The sequence below is a fragment of the Mytilus trossulus genome, chromosome 10, assembly GCF_036588685.1.
Source record: "Mytilus trossulus isolate FHL-02 chromosome 10, PNRI_Mtr1.1.1.hap1, whole genome shotgun sequence".
NCBI lineage: Eukaryota > Metazoa > Mollusca > Bivalvia > Mytilida > Mytilidae > Mytilus > Mytilus trossulus.
The window spans coordinates 77,570,256-77,594,432 of NC_086382.1; the positions used below are offsets into that span (position 1 = coordinate 77,570,256).

The window sequence follows — 24,177 nt, forward strand, 5'->3', positions numbered from 1 at the left end:
ATTGCACTCCACGGAAACCCTTCCGGAAAAAACAATGGCGGATTCCACCATTCAAAATAGCCTTGGAAAATGTGAAGGTCAGGACTATCGCAGTGCAATCACTTAAAAGGTAGGTCAGTGGTGGTTTTTCTTTTCGCGATTTATAAATTGAATGTGAAAAACTATATCTCGAGTGAACGTAGTTGATAGTTTAGATTATTTTTACAGATAACCGCTACGAATTTCAGCTGACGGCGACTATAGTGTCAATCTCAAGTCATGAAAATAACAGCATGTTCATATGTGAATTACTAATCAAGAACCTCACAGCATGCTTATTCTTTTGTATCTCAAATCATCAGTTACCTCACTGTATGCTCATGTGTCAAACTCAAGTCAGGAACCTCACATCATCCACATGTGTCAATTTCATGTCATGATTGTTGTAAATGGCTATAATTTTATGTTTTCTTTTTCTAGATGAGTTTTGTGTTCATAACTAATTCATAGAAATCTTCATATTTTATCTAAACTACTAGAGGTTGATTTATATTTTGTATATATCTTTATTCAATATTGGACTATCTTAAGACCAAGATGTATTTAACTTGAGATTGGCACATGAGTATGCTTTGAGATTGGCACATGAGTACATTCCCCATTTCCATTCTCAATTTTATTTGAGATTATTCAGGGTTGTTTTTATGCCCCACCTACCATAGAAGAGGGGCATTATGTTTTCTGCTCTGTGCGTCCATCCGTCCGTCATACCGTCTGTCCCACTTCAGGTTAAAGTTTTTGATGAATCAGAAGTCCAGTCAACTTGAAACTTAGCACACATGTTCCTTATGATAAGATCTTTCTAATTTTAAAGCCAAATTAGACTTTTTATCCAATTTCACGGTCCATTGAACTTGGAAATGATAGTGTGAGTGGGGCATCCGTGTTCTTTGGACACATTCTTGTTTGCCATAGTGTTGCTGTCTTACTGACAAACACCTCACATCTTTTTTCATTCATATATGAAAGAAATATCTATTATATAATGTTAAATTCAATTTTGTAGAAATTACACTGAACTTTGTATTTTCAGGAAGGCCATCAGAGCTTATGAAGAAAGTTGGGATAGAAGACTACAGTTATTATGCTGTTGTGTAGAAAGAAAAGGCAGAAACAGGGTATGTAGGACAAATATAATTTGGAAGAAACATAGAAATAGATCAGATGTTACAATATGACTAGACATAAGTTGTTGGGGTAGGGAGTATAGTGGTGAAATATATGACCGGAATCACTGGTCAGATTTTGTTAGTTGTATTGAGAGAAATAACAAATCAGCTAAATGAGAAGCAAAATGGTATGATATATATATGTGCTTATGATAATTAGAAAGTTCTTTTAGTAATTAGCATACCACAGTTTTGTTCTTCTGATGTGTAATGGATATATAATAGAGGATATATGACAGCTAGGGTAGACTGTAGGGTTCAAATGACAAAAGTTGAGTTGTAGTGTGGAAAGCATCTATAGAATCTTAAGTTTGTTATTGGTTTTGTATCTGGGATATTTGACATGTGAAATGACAGCTCCCTGTAACCACATTGTTTTAGCCTTGATTGTATTGTTAGTGTATCTGGGATATTTGACATGTGAAATGACAGCTCCCTGTAACCACATTGTTTTAGCCTTGATTGTATTGTAAGTGTATCTGGGATATTTGACATGTGAAATGACAGCTCCCTGTAACCACATTGTTTTAGCCTTGATTGTATTGTTAGTGTTTCTGGGATATTTGACATGTGAAATGACAGCTCCCTGTAACCACATTGTTTTAGCCTTGATTGTATTGATATGGCCTTTGTTTTATTACTCACTTCTATATATAATTGAATTTGTCCTCCTATATCCTGTGACAGCTGGTCTAGGAGATTATTCTTACAAGATTAAATTCACAGAGAGTATTCTAAATAAGATTAAGTGTTGACTTATAGTTCTGTATTGGAATTGATTAATTCTATATAAAGTATTATTTTATTTTGCTTTAACCTGCCCTAGGAACACTTTAATTAAAACATACTTAAATGATTAAGTCTGTTGGGTTTCCTTTATTAAATCTTAATTTGTAGTTTTGAATATTAACATGCTCAATGTAGAAGGCCGTACTTTGACCTATAATTGTTTACTAAACTTACACGTAGTGACTTGCATGGAGAGTCATCTTATTGGCCCACGTACCACATCTTTTTCTTTCTATGATTATCTTCAAAGTTCCTGTCCCAGGGAAATAGAAATAAATATGACTGATAGCATTCATATAAAGCTTTGTATTGAAAGTAGACAGAATTAAACCAAAAACGATTATCTGGGCATTATACTATTTTTTCATTAAATCTAAATTTGTACCAGCATTTTAGCTGCTTTAAAAGTCTGGATCATTAGCCTAACATTAACAGCTAGAGTAATTAGGTAACTTGTTTTTTGAAGTCTAGATCATTAGCCCAACATTAACAGCTAGAGTAATTAGGTTACTTATTCCTTAAAGTCTGTATCATTAGCCTAACATTAACAGCTAGAGTAATTAGGTAACTTATTTCTTGAAGTCTAGATCATAAGCCCAACATTAACAGCTAGAGTAATAAGGTTGCTTATTCCTTAAAGTCTGAATCATTAGCCTAACATAAACAGCTAGAGTAATTATGTTACTTATTTCTTGAAGTCTGGATCATTAGCCTGACATTAACAGCTAGAGTAATTAGGTTACTTATTCCTTAAAGTCTGAATCATTAGCCTAACATTAACAGCTAGAGTAATTCGGTTACTTATTCCTTAAAGTCTGGATCGTTAGCCTAACATTAACAGCTAGAGTAATAAGGTTACTTATTTCTTAAAGTCTGGATCATTAGCCTAACATTAACAGCTAGAGTAATTAGGTTACTTATTCCTTAAAGTCTGGATCATTAGCCTAACATTAACAGCTAGAGTAATTAGGTTACTTATTCCTTAAAGTCTATATCATTAGCCTAACATTAACAGCTAGAGTAATTAGGTAACTTATTTCTTGAAGTCTGGATCATAAGCCCAACATTAACAGCTAGAGTAATAAGGTTGCTTATTCCTTAAAGTCTGAATCATTAGCCTAACATAAACAGCTAGAGTAATTAGGTTACTTATTTCTTGAAGTCTGGATCATTAGCCTGACATTAACAGCTAGAGTAATTAGGTTACTTATTCCTTAAAGTCTGAATCATTAGCCTAACATTAACAGCTAGAGTAATTAGGTTACTTATTCCTTAAAGTCTGAATCATTAGCCTAACATTAACAGCTAGAGTAATTAGGTTACTTGTTCCTTAAAGTCTGGAACATTAGCCTAACATTAACAGCTAGAGTAATTAGGTTACTTATTACTTAAAGTCTGGATCATTAGCCTAACATTAACAGCTACAGTTATTAGGTTACCTATTCCTTAAAGTCTGGATCATTACCCTGACATTAACAGCTAGGGTAATTAGGTTACTTATTCCTTAAAGTCTGGAACATTAGCCTAACATTAACAGCTAGAGTAATTAGGTTACTTATTCCTTAAAGTCTGGATCATTAGCCTAACATTAACAGCTATAGTAATTAGGTTACTTATTTCTTGAAGTCTGGAACATTAGTCTAACATCAACAGCTAGAGTAATTAGGTTACTTATTCCTTAAAGTCTGGATCATTAGCCTAACATTAACAGCTATAGTAATTACGTTACTTATTCCTTAAAGTCTGGATCATTAGCCTAACATTAACAGCTAGAGTAATTAGGTTACTTATTTCTTAAAGTCTGAATCATTAGCCTAACATTAACAGCTAGAGTAATTAGGTTACTTATTTCTTGAAGTCTGGATCATTAGCCTGACATTAACAGCTAGAGTAATTCGGTTACTTATTCCTTAAAGTCTGAATCATTAGCCTAACATTAACAGCTACAGTTATTAGGTTACTTATTCCTTAAAGTCTGGATCATTAGCCTGACATTAACAGCTAGGGTAATTAGGTTACTTATTCCTTAAAGTCTGGAACATTAGCCTAACATTAACTGCTAGAGTAATTAGGTTACTTATTCCTTAAAGTCTGGATCATTAGCCTAACATTAACAGCTAGAGTAATTAGGTTACTTATTTCTTGAAGTCTGGAACATTAGCCTAACATCAACAGCTAGAGTAATTAGGTTACTTATTCCTTAAAGTCTGGATCATTAGCCTAACATTAACAGCTAAAGTAATTACGTTACTTATTCCTTAAAGTCTGGATCATTAGCCTAACATTAACAGCTAGAGTAATTAGGTTACTTATTTCTTAAAGTCTGGAACATTAGCCTAACATTAACAGCTAGAGTAATTAGGTTACTTATTTCTTAAAGTCTGGATCATTAGCCTAACATTAACAGCTAGAGTAATTAGGTTACTTATTCCTTAAAGTCTGAATCATTAGCCTAACATTAACAGCTAGAGTAATTAGGTTACTTATTCCTTAAAGTCTGGAACATTAGCCTAACATTAACAGCTAGAGTAATTAGGTTACTTATTTCTTGAAGTCTGGATCATTAGCCTGACATTAACAGCTAGAGTAATTTGGTTACTTATTCCTTAAAGTCTGGATCATTAGCCTAACATTAACAGCTAGAGTAATTCGGTTACTTATTCCTTAAAGTCTGGATCATTAGCCTAACATTAACAGCTAATGTAAGGGTACCCAAATTGCACAGAGTACCCAAATTGCACCTATTTAGAAAAAAAAGCAACAGTAATCTTACAAGATTTTCTAGAGACTAAACAATTTGTATTTTTTATGATTTGATACTATGCACGTTTTTCAACTTAGGTAAACATATTCAAATATACAGAAAAAGTTCACAGTATTTATCAACAGATGGACTGTTTACTGAAAAAGCAAAATGTCTGAAAATGACACCATGTGACGTCATCAAAACGTCATCTTTTTACAATTAGCAAATACAATATAGTATGAGTATCCATTTCGTAAAATATGAAGAGTAAGCATGGACTAATATCCAATTGTTCAAAATATTTAAAGAAATTTAACAAAAGCTCGGTTATTACACTTTTGACCATGTGAATTTAAGCATGGATGCAATTTGGGTACCCCTCGTGACAGAATCATGGATAGTTTGGAGGTTGATTCAAACCCATTTTTTTATGACTCATTATGGATTAAGAATTAAATTGGTGTACCTTTACAATAAAGAAGGACAGGGCTACAAAATGAACACAGTATTGTCATTTTTTTCCTGATCATAAAAAAACGTAGGTTAAAAAACTGTCAAAATAGGTGCAATTTGGGTACCGTCACGTTAGAGTTATTAGGTATAACTGTCTGGATAATTCAGATAAGTCTGAGCAGCTTCTAACATTAACAGAGCAATTAGGTTACTTATTCCTTAGAAGGTTATACTTTTCAGGATAATGAATAAAGGATTAATTTTTAAAAATTACATTCAAAAGTGAGGGAGAGTAGGAGGGGTCCTGATCCTGAAATCCCCCGCTTAAAAACACAAAATCCCAAAATCCCGGACTTAAAACATGAAATCCTGAGGTCCCGAAATTCGAAAAAAAGATCCCCGAACCTGAGGGGTCATTCTGAAATCCAGAGCTTAAAAACACCTGATCCTGGTGTCCAGATAAAGGTCATATCCCCCTTATTAGTGCATAAGAAATAGACTACTAGTAATTTATATTCTCTCTGTATAAGTTGACTGGGTTTTCTACACCAGTTTGGTAAAATTTCATTGACCATTGAATAGTTTGACTAACAAATCACTGTAGAGAATTTTGATTTTAAATCATCAATGATATCTCCATATACATATAAATAGAAGTGCTTTTATTTCAAAATATATTATTTTCAAATATAAATAGGATTCCATATGAACAATCTTCTATTTATAGTTTACAAACTGTTACGCCTGCCATGAATTATAAACATCTTTTAACAATGATTTGTGGCCATACAACTATAAAGGATATCAATGGTTTTCTGGTTTCTTTGTCTAACGTTAACTTCTTTAAGAGTCGACAATTGTTTTAATCAAGTCTAGTGTTTGTATTTTTTAATCTGTTTCTATAGCTGCTCCCATTTAAAACAACATTTTCTTGCAAATGAACTTTCTAAAAACTCATCTCTTGTTTTCTTGTGCTATTATAAGCATACGAATGTACAAATATTAAAATTATACATTTAATTTTATAAGACACCAAATTACAAGTACTTTTCTGCTATTAAAGTGTTATTTGTTCTATGGACATGATGGAGGGATAGGAATATACACTTTTTGGCAATATGTATACAAACTTTAATTTTCTATATTTATCTTATCTATTTATAACTCTGTATTGCTACTTTCACTTTTCATTGTTTCTCTCACCATGACGACGTCAAATTCAATGCACCACTTTGAGTACTTCAGGGGCTCAATTTCTGTATAAAAATTGTCCTGATGAAGCCTGCCTTGCAGGCGAAACATGTAGACATAGATAATTAAATTGCAGATCTTTTGAAGTGTTGTTGTCAATTTTAATTATTATTTAAGGATTGCATTCATTTGCATGATTTGACAACCCGGCATACCAAGGTATCCACTTCAGGGACTCTACCAAAACGATTTCACAGGCGTTGGTTCACCTCGCGGAATTTAATTTATTATTTAATCGTGAACCCCTGCATCCGAAAGGAACCGCCAAGCTAACAGCGCCGAACTACAGGCCACCAGCATATACATGGACCAAGGAATATTCCATACTTACAACGAAATAACAACTGAATCAAGATGACCAAGATGTCCGATACCACCTATACATCTATAAATGATAGCAGATATAAATGATTGCAGAAGAAACGTACCACGGGCGCCGATCTTAAATGAACTAGGAATTCACAACTATGCCATTATACAGACCAACTACTGCAGACGATCCAAAAATTATATAGTCACCAAATAATTAACAAAGGAACAGTTTTTGACAATTTTATTATCCACAGCGGCGATCATAATCTTCCTATTGTTGCCGACGCGCCGGGAAGTAGTAACCTCCAACTATGGCCAGGTTGGAAGAGAAGCCTTGCGAAGTGGTAGGAACCATGGGAAGTTCGTCCTATTAGATGCCAAGCCTTTAGAACAATTTCATGTATCATATAATAGTAAAACGAACTCAAGTTACATTGTATACAAACTTTAATTTTCTATATTTATCTTATCTATTTATAACTCTGTATTGCTACTTTCACTTTTCATTGTTTCTCTCACCATGACGACGTCAAATTCAATGCACCACTTTGAGTACTTCAGGGGCTCAATTTCTGTATAAAAATTGTCCTGATGAAGCCTGCCTTGCAGGCGAAACATGTAGACATAGATAATTAAATTGCAGATCTTTTGAAGTGTTGTTGTCAATTTTAATTATTAAATATTAAAATTATACATTTAATTTTATAAGACACCAAATTACAAGTACTTTTCTGCTATTAAAGTGTTATTTGTTCTATGGACATGATGGAGGGATAGGAATATACACTTTTTGGCAATATGCCCTCAGACATTGACATGAAAACTAATACTCTCAATATTGAAATAAGGACATATGTCATATATATAAGCACACACTAGTCAATTTGGAGCCCACTAGTCAATTTGGAGCCCTCTATAGTTTGCTGTACTGTGTGAGCCAAGGATCTATGTTGAAAGCAGTACTTTGACCTATGTATTTGTTAACTTTTTATACATTGTGACTTGGATGGAGAGTTGTCTCATTGGCACTCATACCACATCTTCTTATTTATATATATTATATACAACTCGTCTAAACATCAACCCAACAATGTATATATATATATATACTTTTTCACTTTTTTGGTCTTTTTGAAAATGTTGTTTGTGCTGTTTTTAGACCCTTCTACAACGAAATTTGTTTGACATGCACACGTATAAAAATTGCGGTTTTTATCCAACGCAATCATAGGTTTGAACGTAGTTTTCAATTTAGACTCGTATATATATATAAATTTGTTTGACATGCACACATATAAAAATTGCGGTTTTTATCCAACGCAATCATAGGTTTGAATGTAGTTTTCAATTTAGACTCGTATATATATATAAACGAGTCTAAATTGAAAACTACATTCAAACCTATGACTGCGTTGGATAAAAACCGCAAGTTTTATACGTGTGCATGTCAAACAAATTACGTTGTAGAAGGGTCTAAAAACAGCACAAACAACATTTTCCAAAAGACCAAAAGAGTGAAAAAGTATATTTAAACAAAACGCATTTGACTAACAGGTCGAACAACTGATGTTCTTTAGCCCTGCTGACTGCCATTGGTGATTGCCAAAAAAAATTGATCACAAGATGTAACAAAATGGATCTTAATATAAATTTAATATGTCCCAGAAAAAAAAATTTGTTAACTTGTGGACAGGATGTTGTGCCACAAACATTCGGTGTCAATATTTCTTTAGTACACCATATCCAGATTTCGACAATAAATGTCTCTTCAGTGATGTTAGGGATCGAAACGGTATTTGGAAGGCCATATAAAAAGTACTCTCATTTTTAGAGAAAGTACCCTCATTTTTAGATTAACTCTTGAATTTTAAGAGTCAATATATAGGATGAACGGATCATATAAACTGGAGGGAAAATATGATACATGCCCAAACAAAAAAAAATAAACGAGTCTAAATTGAAAACTACGTTCAAACCTATGACTGCGTTGGATAAAAACCGCAATTTTTATACGTGTGCATGTCAAACAAATTTCGTTGTAGAAGGGTCTAAAAACAGCACAAACAACATTTTCCAAAAGACCAAAAGAGTGAAAAAGTATATTTAAACAAAACACATTTGACTAACAGGTCGAACAACTGATGTTCTTTAGCCCTGCTGACTGCCATTGGTGATTGCCAAAAAAAAATTGATCACAAGATGTAACAAAATGGATCTTAATATAAATTTAATACGTCACAGAAAAAAAAATTGTTAGCTTGTGGACAGGATGTTGTGCCACAAACATTTGGTGTCAATATTTCTTTAGTACACCATATCCGGATTTCGACAATAAATGTCTCTACAGTGATGTTAGGGATCGAAACGGTATTTGGAAGGCCATATAAAAAGTACCCTCATTTTTAGATTAACTCTTGAATTTTAAGAGTCAATATATAGGATGAACGGATCATATAAACTGGAGGGAAAATATGATACATGCCCAAACAAAAAATATAAACGAGTCTAAATTGAAAACTACGTTCAAACTTATTACTGCGTTGGATAAAAACCGCAATTTTTATATGTGTGCGTGTCAAACAAATTTCGTTGAAGAAGGGTCTAAAAACAGCACAAACAACATTTTCCAAAAGACCAAAAGAGTGAAAAAGTATATTTAAACAAAACGCATTTGACTAACAGGTCGAACAACTGATGTTCTTTATCCCTGCTGACTGCCATTGGCGATTGCCAAAAAAAATTGATCACAAGATGTAACAAAATGGATCTTAATATAAATTTAATACGTCACAGAAGAAAAAATTGTTAACTTGTGGACAGGATGTTGTGCCACAAACATTCGGTGTCAATATTTATTTAGTACACCATATCCGGATTTCGACAATAAATGTCTCTTCAGTGATGTTAGGGATCGAAACGGTATTTGGAAGGCCATATAAAAAGTACCCTCATTTTTAGAGAAAGTACCCTCATTTTTAGATTAACTCTTGAATTTTAAGAGTCAATATATAGGATGAACGGATCATATAAACTGGAGGGAAAATATGATACATGCCCAAACAAAAAATATAAACGAGTCTAAATTGAAAACTACGTTCAAACCTATGACTGCGTTGGATAAAAACCGCAATTTTTATACGTGTGCGTGTCAAACAAATTTCGTTGTAGAAGGGTCTAAAAACAGCACAAACAACATTTTCCTAAAGACCAAAAGAGTGAAAAAGTATATTTAAACAAAATGATTTGACTAACAGGTCGAACAACTGATGTTCTTTAGCCCTGCTGACTGCCATTGGCGATTGCCCAAAAAAATTGATCACATGATGTAACAAAATGGATCTTTATATAAATTTAATACGTCACAGAAAAAAAAATTGTTAACTTGTGGACAGGATGTTGTGCCACAAACATTCGGTGTCAATATTTATTTAGTACACCATATCCGGATTTTGACAATAAATGTCTCTTCAGTGATGTTAGGGATCGAAACGGTATTTGGAAGGCCATATAAAAAGTACCCTCATTTTTAGAGAAAGTACCCTCATTTTTAGATTAACTCTTGAATTTTAAGAGTCAATATAAAGGATGAACGGATCATATAAACTGGAGGGAAAATATGATACATGCCCAAACAAAAAATATAAACGAGTCTGAATTGAAAACTACGTTCAAACCTATGACTGCATTGGATAAAAACCGCAATTTTTATATGTGTGCGTGTCAAACAAATTTCGTTGTAGAAGGGTCTAAAAACAGCACAAACAACATTTTCCAAAAGACCAAAAGAGTGAAAAAGTATATTTAAACAAAACGCATTTGACTAACAGGTCGAACAACTGATGTTCTTTAGCCCTGCTGACTGCCATTGGCGATTGCCAAAAAAAATTGATCACAAGATGTAACAAAATGGATCTTAATATAAATTTAATACGTCACAGAAAAAAAAATTGTTAACTTGTGGACAGGATGTTGTGCCACAAACATTCGGTGTCAATATTTCTTTAGTACACCATATCCGGATTTCGACAATAAATGTCTCTTCAATGATGTTAATTAGGGATCGAAACGGTATTTGGAAGGCCATATAAAAAGTACCCTCATTTTTAGAGAAAGTACCCTCATTTTTAGATTAACTCTTGAATTTTAAGAGTCAATATATAGGATGAACGGATCATATAAACCGGATATATATATATATATGGTTTGATTACCAATGAGAAACTATCCACTGTAAGAGAAATAAAGTGACTACACTATGTCACTGTACACAAGTCTTGTTGTTCAATGTAAATAGTACCAAGATTGATGTATCAATATAAGATGACAAAATAGAAGTTAAAATCTAAAGAAACCATAACTTCTCCGGAACAATTAATATATCAATATATCAGAAAGTATGAATGAAAATGACCATTACCAGACATAAACTATCCTCTTTATACCCAGTAAATACAGCTTGGATGTGATTTATAGCTATATTATGCTTTAATGTTCAATATTGTAGAGAGTTATTGTATTAAGCCTGCATCGTCAGGATATGGTTGTGTGGTAACGTGTAAATGTTCTATATTGTAGAGAGTTATTGTATTAAGCCTGCAATGTCAGGATATGGTTGTGTCGTTACGTGTAATAAATGTTCTATATAGTAGAGAGATATTGTATTAAGCCTGCATCGTCAGGATATGGTTGTGTCGTAACGTGTAATAAATGTTCTATATTGTAGAGAGTTATTGTATTAAGCCTGCATCGTCAGGATATGGTTGTGTCGTTACGTGTAAATGTTCTATATAGTAGAGAGTTATTGTATTAAGCCTGCATCGTCAGGATATGGTTGTGTCGTAACGTGTAAATGTTCTATATTGTAGAGAGTTATTGTATTAAGCCTGCATCGTCAGGATATGGTTGTGTCGTAACGTGTAAATGTTCTATATTGTAGAGAGTTATTGTATTAAGCCTGCACCGTCAGAAAGGACATCGTTGTGTCGTAACTTGTAACAAATGATCTATATGGTAGAGAGTTATTGTATTAAGCCTGCATCGTCAGGATATGGTTGTGTCGTAACGTGTAATAAATGTTCTATATGGTAGAGAGTTATTGTATTAAGCCTGCACCGTCAGGATATGGTTGTGTCGTAACGTGTAATAAATGTTCTATATGGTAGAGAGATATTGTATTAAGCCTGCACCGTCAGGATATGGTTGTGTCGTAACGTGTAATAAATGTTCTATATGGTAGAGAGATATTGTATTAAGCCTGCATCGTCAGGATATGGTTGTGTCGTAACGTGTAAATGTTCTATATGGTAGAGAGTTATTGTATCAAGCCTGCATCGTCAGGATATGGTTGTGTGGTAACGTGTAAATGTTCTATATGGTAGAGAGTTATTGTATTAAGCCTGCATCGTCAGGATATGGTTGTGTGGTAACGTGTAAATGTTCTATATGGTAGAGAGTTATTGTATCAAGCCTGCATCGTCAGGATATGGTTGTGTGGTAACGTGTAAATGTTCTATATGGTAGAGAGTTATTGTATTAAGCCTGCATCGTCAGGATATGGTTGTGTCGTAACGTGTAAATGTTCTATATGGTAGAGAGTTATTGTATCAAGCCTGCATCGTCAGGATATGGTTGTGTGGTAACGTGTAAATGTTCTATATGGTAGAGAGTTATTGTATTAAGCCTGCATCGTCAGGATATGGTTGTGTCGTAACGTGTAAATGATCTATATGGTAGAGAGTTATTGTATTAAGCCTGCACCGCCAGGATATGGTTGTGTGGTAACGTGTAAATGTTCTATATGGTAGAGAGTTATTGTATTAAGCCTGCATCGTCAGGATATGGTTGTGTCGTAACGTGTAAATGTTCTATATGGTAGAGAGTTATTGTATTAAGCCTGCATCGTCAGGATATGGTTGTGTCGTAACGTGTAAATGTTCTATATGGTAGAGAGTTATTGTATTAAGCCTGCATCGTCAGAAAGGATATGGTTGTGTGGTAACGTGTAAATGTTCTATATGGTAGAGAGTTATTGTATTAAGCCTGCATCGTCAGGATATGGTTGTGTCGTAACGTGTAAATGTTCTATATGGTAGAGAGTTATTGTATTAAGCCTGCATCGTCAGGATATGGTTGTGTGGTAACGTGTAAATGTTCTATATGGTAGAGAGATATTGTATTAAGCCTGCATCGTCAGGATATGGTTGTGTCGTTACGTGTAATAAATGTTCTATATTGTAGAGAGTTATTGTATCAAGCCTGCATCGTCAGGATATGGTTGTGTGGTAACGTGTAAATGTTCTATATGGTAGAGAGTTATTGTATTAAGCCTGCATCGTCAGGATATGGTTGTGTGGTAACGTGTAAATGTTCTATATGGTAGAGAGTTATTGTATTAAGCCTGCATCGTCAGGATATGGTTGTGTCGTAACGTGTAAATGTTCTATATGGTAGAGAGTTATTGTATTAAGCCTGCACCGCCAGGATATGGTTGTGTCGTAACGTGTAAATGTTCTATATGGTAGAGAGTTATTGTATCAAGCCTGCATCGTCAGGATATGGTTGTGTGGTAACGTGTAAATGTTCTATATGGTAGAGAGTTATTGTATTAAGCCTGCATCGTCAGGATATGGTTGTGTGGTAATGTGTAAATGTTCTATATGGTAGAGAGTTATTGTATTAAGCCTGCATCGTCAGGATATGGTTGTGTGGTAACGTGTAAATGTTCTATATGGTAGAGAGTTATTGTATTAAGCCTGCATCGTCAGGATATGGTTGTGTCGTAACGTGTAAATGTTCTATATGGTAGAGAGTTATTGTATTAAGCCTGCATCGTCAGAAAGGATATGGTTGTGTGGTAACGTGTAAATGTTCTATATGGTAGAGAGTTATTGTATTAAGCCTGCATCGTCAGGATATGGTTGTGTCGTAACGTGTAAATGTTCTATATGGTAGAGAGTTATTGTATTAAGCCTGCACCGCCAGGATATGGTTGTGTCGTAACGTGTAAATGTTCTATATGGTAGAGAGTTATTGTATTAAGCCTGCATCGTCAGGATATCGTTGTGTCGTAACGTGTAAATGTTCTATATTGTAGAGAGATATTGTATTAAGCCTGCATTGTCAGGATATGGTTGTGTGGTAACGTGTAAATGTTCTATTATGGTAGAGAGTTATTGTATTAAGCCTGCATCGTCAGGATATGGTTGTGTCGTAACGTGTAAATGTTCTATATGGTAGAGAGTTATTGTATTAAGCCTGCATCGTCAGGATATCGTTGTGTCGTAACGTGTAACACAGATATCCTGTAGTAATTTCCTTATCATTCTGCATCAGAAATCAACGAGAACATTGAACCAGATCAATAACGCTCCGTCCTGAAGTCAGGAATCAAATATTTCTATTACCCTAATTTATAACATATGGATTTCCAGTTTGATTAGGTTATCTGGTCTAACTTATTCAATATAAAATTGGTTACAAGAAGTTTTAATCCAATATATAGCCTTGGTTCTAAGATAATAAGTCACTAATGTGATGTTCAAGGTAATTAATTTTTAGATGCAGCCAAAGTAAATAAAAAAAACTTGAACTGCAGACTGAAACAAAGTAATATAGCAAATTGAAGATATGCATGGTCATGACAAATTTATAGGATCTAAGGATAAGCAGCATTGGGGTTTATCTATTGTTGCAACAGACTGATGTTAAGATTGGACATTTTATGTAGAATGTTTGCTTGTAAAGAAGGGTACACCCTAAAAAAGTTAATTATCAATATTTATACTGTAACTGTGTTGTATGCGCAAGCAAATTGCATTGAATGTAAATTCTTTTGTGGTAATTGTACTGTAACTGACTGCATTTAACCTTGTTTATAACCTTGACAATACATTGTGTAGAAATAGTTTTATGATAAAGAATATCAATTAAGAATACAGGTTTTTACATTGTCTGCTTCAATATGTTAAAGAAAATGTGGTATGATTGTCAACTCTTTACAAGATGTAAAAATGAAGATGTGGTATGATTGCCAATGAGACAACTGTCAACAAGAGACCATTATGAAACAGACATTAACAACTATAGGTCACTGTACGGCCTTCAACAATGAGCAAAGCCCATACCGAATAGTCAGCTATAAAAGGTCCCAATATGACAATGTAGAACAATTGAAACGATAAAACTAAGAAACCAAATGACACAGAGACATAGAAATTAACATTGAAAGGTCACAGTATCACCTTTAATTCATTATAATTTAAAATTGATGTTTTAACTCAAAATATTTTGTTTAGAAACAGTAATTGTAAAAGTTGCATTACTATCTAGTGACTCTCAAAATATAAAATTTTCATGTTTTTTCAGAATTCTATAGCCGAGATAGCAAAATTACTACAAGAGTTTTTCCGTGATTTAGATGTTGTTCCATCAGATGTTTTTGCTGGAATTGTGTTGCTAAGGAGACATCAGAAGATTCGAATGAGACATGTTGTATCACAGGTGAGTGTTGCTAAGGAGACATGTTGTATCACAGGTGAGTTGCTATGGAGACATGTTGTATCACAGGTGAGTGTTGCTAAGGAGACATCAGAAGATTTGAATGAGACATGTTGTATCACAGGTGAGTGTTGCTATGGAGACATCAGAAGATTCAAATGAGACTTGTTGTAACACAGGTGAGTGTTGCTAATGAGACATGTTGTATCACATGTGAGTTGCTATGGAGACAATTATGTAAGGGAGACAATAGAAAGGTTTATTTTTAGCTCTACTGGCTCAGTGGTTCACTAAATTTTACAAAAGTTTTATGACACTATACTGAGCCAATTGGTAACCCAGCTTTGCCACATTGTATCATATGATCCCACTTGCCATCAATCATGGCTGACATGGCTAAATATAGAGCATAGACTAAAATTCAAGTTTTGTCTATTATCTTAAAATCTACTTCTGATGCCTGTAAAGCAGATTTTTTACCCTCTTGACCCTCTTTAGCAGTTTTGCCTATTTATTATCTTCAAAACTATTACAGATTGATAGATACTTATCAATATATCAATATATCAGAAAGTATGAATAGAAAATAAATATCACCAAGACAAGATCTACAAGTAAGTCAGCAGGCTGAAATTGTCAGTTGGCTTCTTACCAAAGATTTTTATCATTATTATTTTTTTGGTCATAGTTGCAGATGCATTAATGATTTATATAAAGTCAATCCTTTAGTTTCCTATAACCCTGATTTCTTGTTTTCACACTTGAATTATTATTATTTTTTAATTTTTTTTTAAATATTTTTGCTAGGTTAATGATCAGGGGGATTTGGTTTAATGACTTTGACTATAAATAAGGGTCTTGTAAGCTCAGTGGTTTATGAACCTAGGATATGAAACTAATAGAAAAATATTGCTGCATTCTATTTAGTAAGAAATAGAAATTTAAAAAAAAATGTACATATATTTAGGTACAATGATATTTTCTATTTCAGTCAGAGAATGATGTATACCAGTATTTATCAGGAGTCCCTATTTTCTATTTCAGTCAGAGAATGATGTATACCAGTATTTATCAGGAGTCCCTATTTTCTATTTCAGTCAGAGAATGATGTATACCAATATATATCAGGAGTCCCTATTTTCTATTTCAGTCAGAGAATGATGTATACCAATATTTATCAGGAGTCCCTATTTTCTATTTCAGTCAGAGAATGATGTATACCAGTATTTATCAGGAGTCCCTATTTTCTATTTCAGTCAGAGAATGATGTATACCAGTATTTATCAGGAGTGCCTATTTTCTATTTCAGTCAGAGAATGATGTATACCAGTATTTATCAGGAATCCCCATTTTCTATTTCAGTCAGAGAATGATGTATACCAGTATTTATCAGGAGTCCCTATTTTCTATTTCAGTCAGAGAATGATGTATACCTGTATTTATCAGGAGTCCCTATTTTCTATTTCAGTCAGAGAATGATGTATACCAGTATTTATCAGGAGTCCCTATTTTCTATTTCAGTCAGAGAATGATGTATACCAGTATTTATCAGGAGTTCCTATTTTCTATTTCAGTCAGAGAATGATGTATACCAATATTTATCAGGAGTCCCTATTGTACCAAAAACAGAATTCCTACAGCTGAGTCACCCAGACGTCATGGATGAGTACAACAAGGTCGTCCATTACATGAGGTTTGCATTGGCAGCATATGGATGGCCAGTCTTCATGATGACAAATACTGGGTGTGGTCTATGTAAAATAACACCACAATTAAGGTAAATGTCAAGGTCATTAAGGGTCACAAGGTCATCCATTACATGAGGTTTGCATTGGCAGCATATGGATGGCCAGTCTTCATGATGACAAATACTGGGTGTGGTCTATGTAAAATAACACCACAATTAAGGTAAATGTCAAGGTCATTAAGGGTCACAAGGTCGTCCATTACATGAGGTTTGCATTGGCAGCATATGGATGGCCAGTCTTCATGATGACAAATACTGGGTGTGGTCTATGTAAAATAACACCACAATTAAGGTAAATGTCAAGGTCACTAAGGGTCACAAGGTCATCCATTACATGAGGTTTAAAAATCTAGCTATGTCTTCAAATTTCAAACTGTAGAATCTTAACAATGTTTGACTTGAGTGGAGATTTTTCTCATTTGTACTCATACCACTGTTATAAATACTTGCTGAACTTTGAAGCCAAAAGATAGCATCCATTTACATATCTTTTAAAACAAAAACCATAAAGTGACAAATATTTTTATCCATCAAAATACTTGAGACAAAAAGCCATAATCTTAACTGGACATCAAGTAAATGAGAGTTGATATGTTATTGATTTCTGTTTCATTTATGTTGTATTCATAAGTTTCTCAAACCATCCTACTTTTTCTACTCTTGACCTTTACTAAGCCTGAAGGATGATGATTTATTTACATGAAGTATTTCAAGATCTTGAAGGACCAAAAACTATTTATTTGATGTATATGCCATTATGTGTAAAGACATTTGAATTATGAGCAAAAATATTTGTTAGTGATATATGTTTTGACAGCTTTGTTTTTTTTATAAGGATGAACAGAATATTTTATGCTAACTTATAATGCATGTATGCTATGATGATTTTTTTCTTTCAAATTGATACTAAAATGTCTACAAGAAAATTGAAATGAGGTGGATTAACTTTAAATTGTAAAATAACAGTACACAATGAGTCTAGTTCTTTCTTAAACCCACAAATTTTGAGACAGATTGCCATAAGGATGTAAAAATAAGTGATTTATTGAAATATTGTAGGACTGTTTTAACAAATAACATTTTTTTCTTTGTTTGAATAAATTTTTCAGCTTAGTGTAAATTTAATGGGAGATAACTCAAATAGAATACTGTGTAGGGGAAGTTTGAGACAGATAAGCAATTAATGTGTTTATTTGAATAAAGAAGAATAAAAGATTTATTGAATAGTTAAGGCTATTTTGAATTATATCAAATATTTGTTAGAATCAATTTTTTCAACTTCACAATGTAAGGGGAGATAACTAAAAAATATACTTTGTAAGGGAATTTTTTTTTTTTTTTAATTTTACTTGTAGCAAGAAACTATTTTATTTTATTTTCTATTAGCATATTATCAAATCTGTCTTCTCATAGTTAATTTCAAATTTATATATATATCTATGAGATATTATTCACAAAAAAGTGTATTTTTCACTCCATTTGTTTTTTGGCGAGTGGGAGAGGTCACAGGGTATAATCGATTGATAAACTTACAGAAAATGACTGGACAATTACCAAAATAAATCACAAGACAAATTGATATACAAACAGAAAATTACTCAACAACTAATAAAATAAATCTTTAAATTTACTTATGAACTGACAGCAATTTGTACTATAATCTATATACGAATGAACTAACAGAAAATGACTCTACAAATAACAAAAGTCTCTTAAAATTTATTGATAAACTAACACAAAATGACTGTATAATTAACAATAACAAAAGTCTCTTAAAATCTATTGATAAACTAACCGAAGCTGACTCGACAAATAACAAAAATGTGTTTGTATTCTTTGAGAATCAATGATTGTTGACCGTGTTATTGTCCTGAGAGTTATCTGGAATTGACACGTCACATTTTGTTTGCTTCTATATCAGTCATCTGTGGTTGACATTTGTAAGACTGGTCCCCAAAGCAATTATATTTCATTTGTCTATTAGTATGGTATTAGAGAGACAAAAAATGGAGGGAGAAATTGGATTAAGTTTGATAATCAAAACACGTTTATTTTGTTTTAAATGTGTACGTGTTATCTAATAAAAAAGTAAATATACATGTGGGATCTTATAGATTTCATTTGTTGTAACAACAATATATATATAGGGAAGATCTTTTAAGAACAAATTTATAACAATATGTTTCAATTATAGTTCATCATCAGAAGGGAACAGAATTAAATCAATATTGAAATTTTATTTTCAATTATCAAAAAGTTGTTTTGTGTTATACGTTTCAGTGATTGTTATTATATTTCAGGTGTTGCTGTTCCTGTTGTGGATTGAGGCACCCTAAGGGAGTAGAATTAATTGATGATAGTTATATTTCAGGTGTTGTTGTTCCTGTTGTGGATTGAGGCACCCTAAGGGAGTAGAATTAATTGATGATAGTTATATTTCAGGTGTTGTTGTTCCTGTTGTGGATTGAGACACCCTAAGGGAGTAGAATTAATTGATGATAGTTATATTTCAGGTGTTGTTGTTCCTGTTGTGGATTGAGACACCCTAAGGGAGTAGAATTAATTGATGATAGTTATATTTCAGGTGTTGTTGTTCCTGTTGTGGATTGAGGCACCCTAAGGGAGTAGAATTAATTGATGATAGTTATATTTCAGGTGTTGTTGTTCCTGTTGTGGATTGAGGCACCCTAAGGGAGTAGAATTAATTGATGATAATTATATTTCAGGTGTTGTTGTTCCTGTTGTGGATTGAGGCACCCTAAGGGAGTAGAATTAATTGATGATAATTGTTGCCAGTGTAATTTTGCCGCATTGTTACACCTGAGTGGACTGAAACAAGCTGATTTGGTTTATGTGACTTACCATGTTGATGTATGTACACATTTCATCTTTGATTAATATATTTAACAAAAGGATGAGTTATAAGAGGTCTTAAGGATGTTCGCTACTCTGTTAAAAAATAACAAGCTTTTTAAAAGACTATTATAAATTGATAGTATATAAATATAGTAACTAAAAAAGAAGAAAAAAATGAAGGGTCCGTGTGCTCGTTTTCAAGATATAAGCCATTGAAAATTTGGCGGGAAATACTTTTCTCTAGATTTTTCATATATTTAACATTGGCACCTTATTCGTTTCAAAAAGTATGAAAAAATAACAAGAATTTTATTAAATTTTGAAATAAGGCTTTTTAAACTGTATGTTATAAAAATATAAAAAGAAAAGTAGGGGTTAGTGGGCAATTTTTTTTAATGACAATACATGGATAAAACCAGAGGATTTCGTAAATCTGGCAAAAAATAAAAAGATGGAGGAGCAAACTTCCTTAAACCTCAAATGGGAAAAACAAATTCTTAAAGATTTTCAAAATGATGTAAATTTTATTGAAGACTTATCAAGATGGTATGATCTAATAACCAACGTGCAGAAATGTCATTTGTGATGTCATATACAAGAGTAAGCCTTAACCTAAGTGATAATCGCTCTAAGACTGTTACATTGATCCCATAGATAATGTGTCTTAACGTTTGAAGTGTTTTATTTCATATATTTAATAATAATACTTTCTGTTATTTGATTTTTTGGTGTTTTAACTCCACTTTTAAGCATGGCATTTAGGCTATTTCATGGCAATCAGTTTTAAATCTGTTATTTGAAGTCAGGGCCACAACATGGCCATAATGTTTCTTCCCCCTTAGCATATGAATTGTCATTCCATAAACCTTTCATAAAATTTGCCATTTGAATATAAAAAGATTAGAGATTAATACATTCCACCCCTAATTAAGCAACTAATTGGTCACCATAACCCAGTAAATTACATTGTATTATGTTTAAATTATTTAAAAAAAAAATTCTCCAAATTATCAATCCACAAAGATACCAAAGACTGAACATCAAAGTCTGTTTAATGAACTCACTATATGTTAGACAAGATAATGATCAATGTTGTGAGTTTATTCTTCAGTTTACATAAAGTTAAATGCAAAAACAAGTTTAAGGATAATCATCTGAATTCAAAAAGAGTTTTTCTGATAAATGTGAAATGATGGATGTTTGTTTATCTGACAAAATTTTCTTTTGACCTATTTAGATTGGTGAAACACCATTTTATGTTGCTCTGGACCACAAACACAAGAAAGTAATTATCTGTATCAGAGGGACTCTATCGCTGCAGGTAAGTCTTCTGGAACCATGACTTTACAATTGTAAAGAGGGGAACCAGCTTTTATTGAATAATTTGTAATTTTATACAGTCAGTGACCGTAGAATCAAAGGAAGTGATAATTGTTATACGATTTGATGCTGAAATTTTCATTACATATATATACTTTTAGATGTGGAGATTTTGATTAAAACCCTAACTTGTGTCAGAAAAAAGTTATATTCAAACTGTTGAGTGAGCCAGCATTATGTTTTTAGTGAAATGAAGCTATGACAGCCAACCTGATGTAAGTGTTATGTTGTAGGATGTGTTAACAGATTTAAAGGCTGATGCTGAGATTCTACCATTAGACCCTATAAAGGAAGATTGGGTTGGACATAAGGTAAAGGTTGTTTGTTCAGAAAAAAGAAATAAATCTTTTTATAAATCTCAGCACAAAAATCACTTGATCAAATGGCACTGCAAGATAATAGAATTTTTCATACTGCAACATGATTGAGAGACTGAGGATGTATTATAATGTAAAAGAAGGGTTATAAAGTATTACAACCTTCAAAAAATTACTTCATACTAAAATCTATAACCAAAGGATATCACACATTATTTAAGAAATGACTGTAATATTTTTTCTGTCAGAAAATGGGGTGCAACCTGAATAACCTGTGTAGCAGGTTATTTTACAGTGTGCACCAAATTTTTATGTCCCACCTACGATAGTAGAGAGGCATTATGTTTTCTAGTCTGTGCCTCCGTTCTTTCGTCTGCACATGTGCGTCCTTTCACTATCACTTCAGGTTAAAGTTTTTGGTCAAGGAAGTTTTTGATGAAGCTGAAGTCCAATCAACTTGAAACTTAGTACACACTTGTTGCTTATGATATGAACTTTCTAATTTTAAAGCCAAATTAGACTTTTGGCCCCAATTTCACGGTCCACTGAACATAGAAAATGAAAGTGGGAGTTTCAGGTTGAAGTTTTTGGTCAAGGTAGTTTTAGATGAAGCTGAAGTCCAATCAACTTGAAACTTAGTACACTTATTGCTTATGATCTGATCTTTCTAATTTTATACCCAAATAAACTTTTGACCCCTGTTTCATGGTCCACTGAACATAGAATATGAAAGTGAGAGTTTCAGGTTAAAGTTTTTGGTCAAGGTAGTTTTTGATGAAGTTGAATTAAGTCCATTCAACTTCAAACTTAGTACACTTGTTGCTTATGATATGATCTTTCTAATTTCAATGCCAAATGAGATTTTTTACCCAATTTCACTGTCCATTGAACATGGAAAATGCTAGTGCAAGTGGGGCATCTGTGTACTCTCTTGTTTATGTTATTTCAAATAGACAGAAAAAATATTAGTCATTTCTTATAATTTAATTCAAAATTCCATTTTAAACTGTGGTAAACCATGAAAAAACAATGTCAGGATCACATTCATGACTAAATAATGTCTATAGGATGATAAACAAAACGATGTCAGCCAATCAGAAGACGCATTACATTCAAAATTTAATTATACAGTGGTGTTCTTTATCTCAAAGTCACAGTGATGGCTTCACCACAGAATAAAAACATACACCTCACTGTTAAAGACTGCTCTAGCTTCAATAAGGCAAGTTAACCAGTTTGCCTTCTACTATACCTACATACTGGTAACATTCTTGGTAAATTAAGATATTAAGGCTGAATACTCAGGTAATGGTAATAGTATGAAAGCATCAACACAACAAATATAAAAAAAATATTATGTTTAACTTAATTTGAGTTTTTTCTTATTCCAAAGGGCATGGTTCATGCAGCTGTTTACATTAAGAAGAAGATAAAAGAAGATATGGTTTTATCACAGGCGTTTGGAAAGTGTTCTGTAAGATTTATCTTGTAGCTATAACTTTTACTTAGTTCTTGTAGACCATTCTTTATATACAATTATTGTTTATTTAGAGTGTCAGTAGGGTAAATAAAGGCAACAGTAGTATACCACTGTTCAAAACTCATAAATCCATGGACAAAAAACAAAATTAGGGTAACAAAGTAAAACTGAGTGAAACCCATTAAATATAAGAGGAGAACAACGACACAACACTGAAATGTAACACACACAGACACGACCAAGCATCAGACAAAATCCCAAGAGAATAACAAATATAACATCAAAACCAAATACTTAAATTTGGGATAGACAAGTACCGTGACACGTGTTGTCGCAATGTGAATTTACACCCAAAATTAAGAGAAAACAAACGACGCAACGTTAAAATGTAACACACACAAACAAAAATAATATAACAATGGACATCTTCCTGACTCGGTACAGGACATTTTTAAAGGAAAAAATGGTGGGTTGAACCTGGTTTCTTGGCATGCCAAACCTCGCACTTTAATGGAAATGTTAAATATAACATTGAAATGACAACATAATATAACAGAACTACAATACAAATAAATAGGAGAGTGAACATGTTACAACTATTCACATTTTAAGTCTTCTAGGTAAAGTGATGAAAAACAATCTGACCAAATAAAAACTAAAGAGTAGGATTTAGAAAACACATCACTTGAAAACAATTGTTGCATTTTTGAAAATTTTGGCTTTTATCTTTTAACTTAAATATGTATAGAAGCTACACTAAACACGTTTATTGAAAAAGTTATCATAAACATAAAGTATAATGAGTATGTGCATATTATAAAAGTCCTCATTAGCAGCTATACAGATTTATACAGGTTGTGCCTCTTGTATGTTATATTTGTTTTATTTTTCAGGAGATTGGAGCAGAGAGATATGATCTTGTTTTAGTAGGACATTCTCTAGGTGCAGGAGCAGCAGTAATACTAGCCATACTACTACAGCAGGAATATCCTGGATTACATTGTTATGCTTACTCCCCTCCTGGGGGCCTCCTAAGGTTTGTATACTACAGCAAGAATATCCTGGATTACATTGTTACGCTTACTCCCCTCCTGGGGGCCTCCTAAGGTTTGTATACTACAACAAGAATATCCTGGATTACA

General features: G+C 33.0%; 1 protein-coding gene across 1 annotated transcript in view; it reads left to right on the forward strand.

The window, feature by feature from the left end:
* LOC134688603 (diacylglycerol lipase-alpha-like) overlaps positions 1-24,177 on the forward strand; it is a 65,703-nt gene that overhangs the window by 32,372 nt on the left and 9,154 nt on the right. Inside the window, exons 5-12 of the mRNA XM_063549428.1 lie at positions 1,073-1,157; positions 15,124-15,258; positions 16,830-17,032; positions 19,729-19,873; positions 21,096-21,179; positions 21,472-21,549; positions 22,949-23,029; positions 23,929-24,071. Of these exons, the coding sequence (XP_063405498.1) occupies positions 1,073-1,157; positions 15,124-15,258; positions 16,830-17,032; positions 19,729-19,873; positions 21,096-21,179; positions 21,472-21,549; positions 22,949-23,029; positions 23,929-24,071 (954 nt within the window). The remainder of the gene's footprint in view (positions 1-1,072; positions 1,158-15,123; positions 15,259-16,829; positions 17,033-19,728; positions 19,874-21,095; positions 21,180-21,471; positions 21,550-22,948; positions 23,030-23,928; positions 24,072-24,177) is intronic.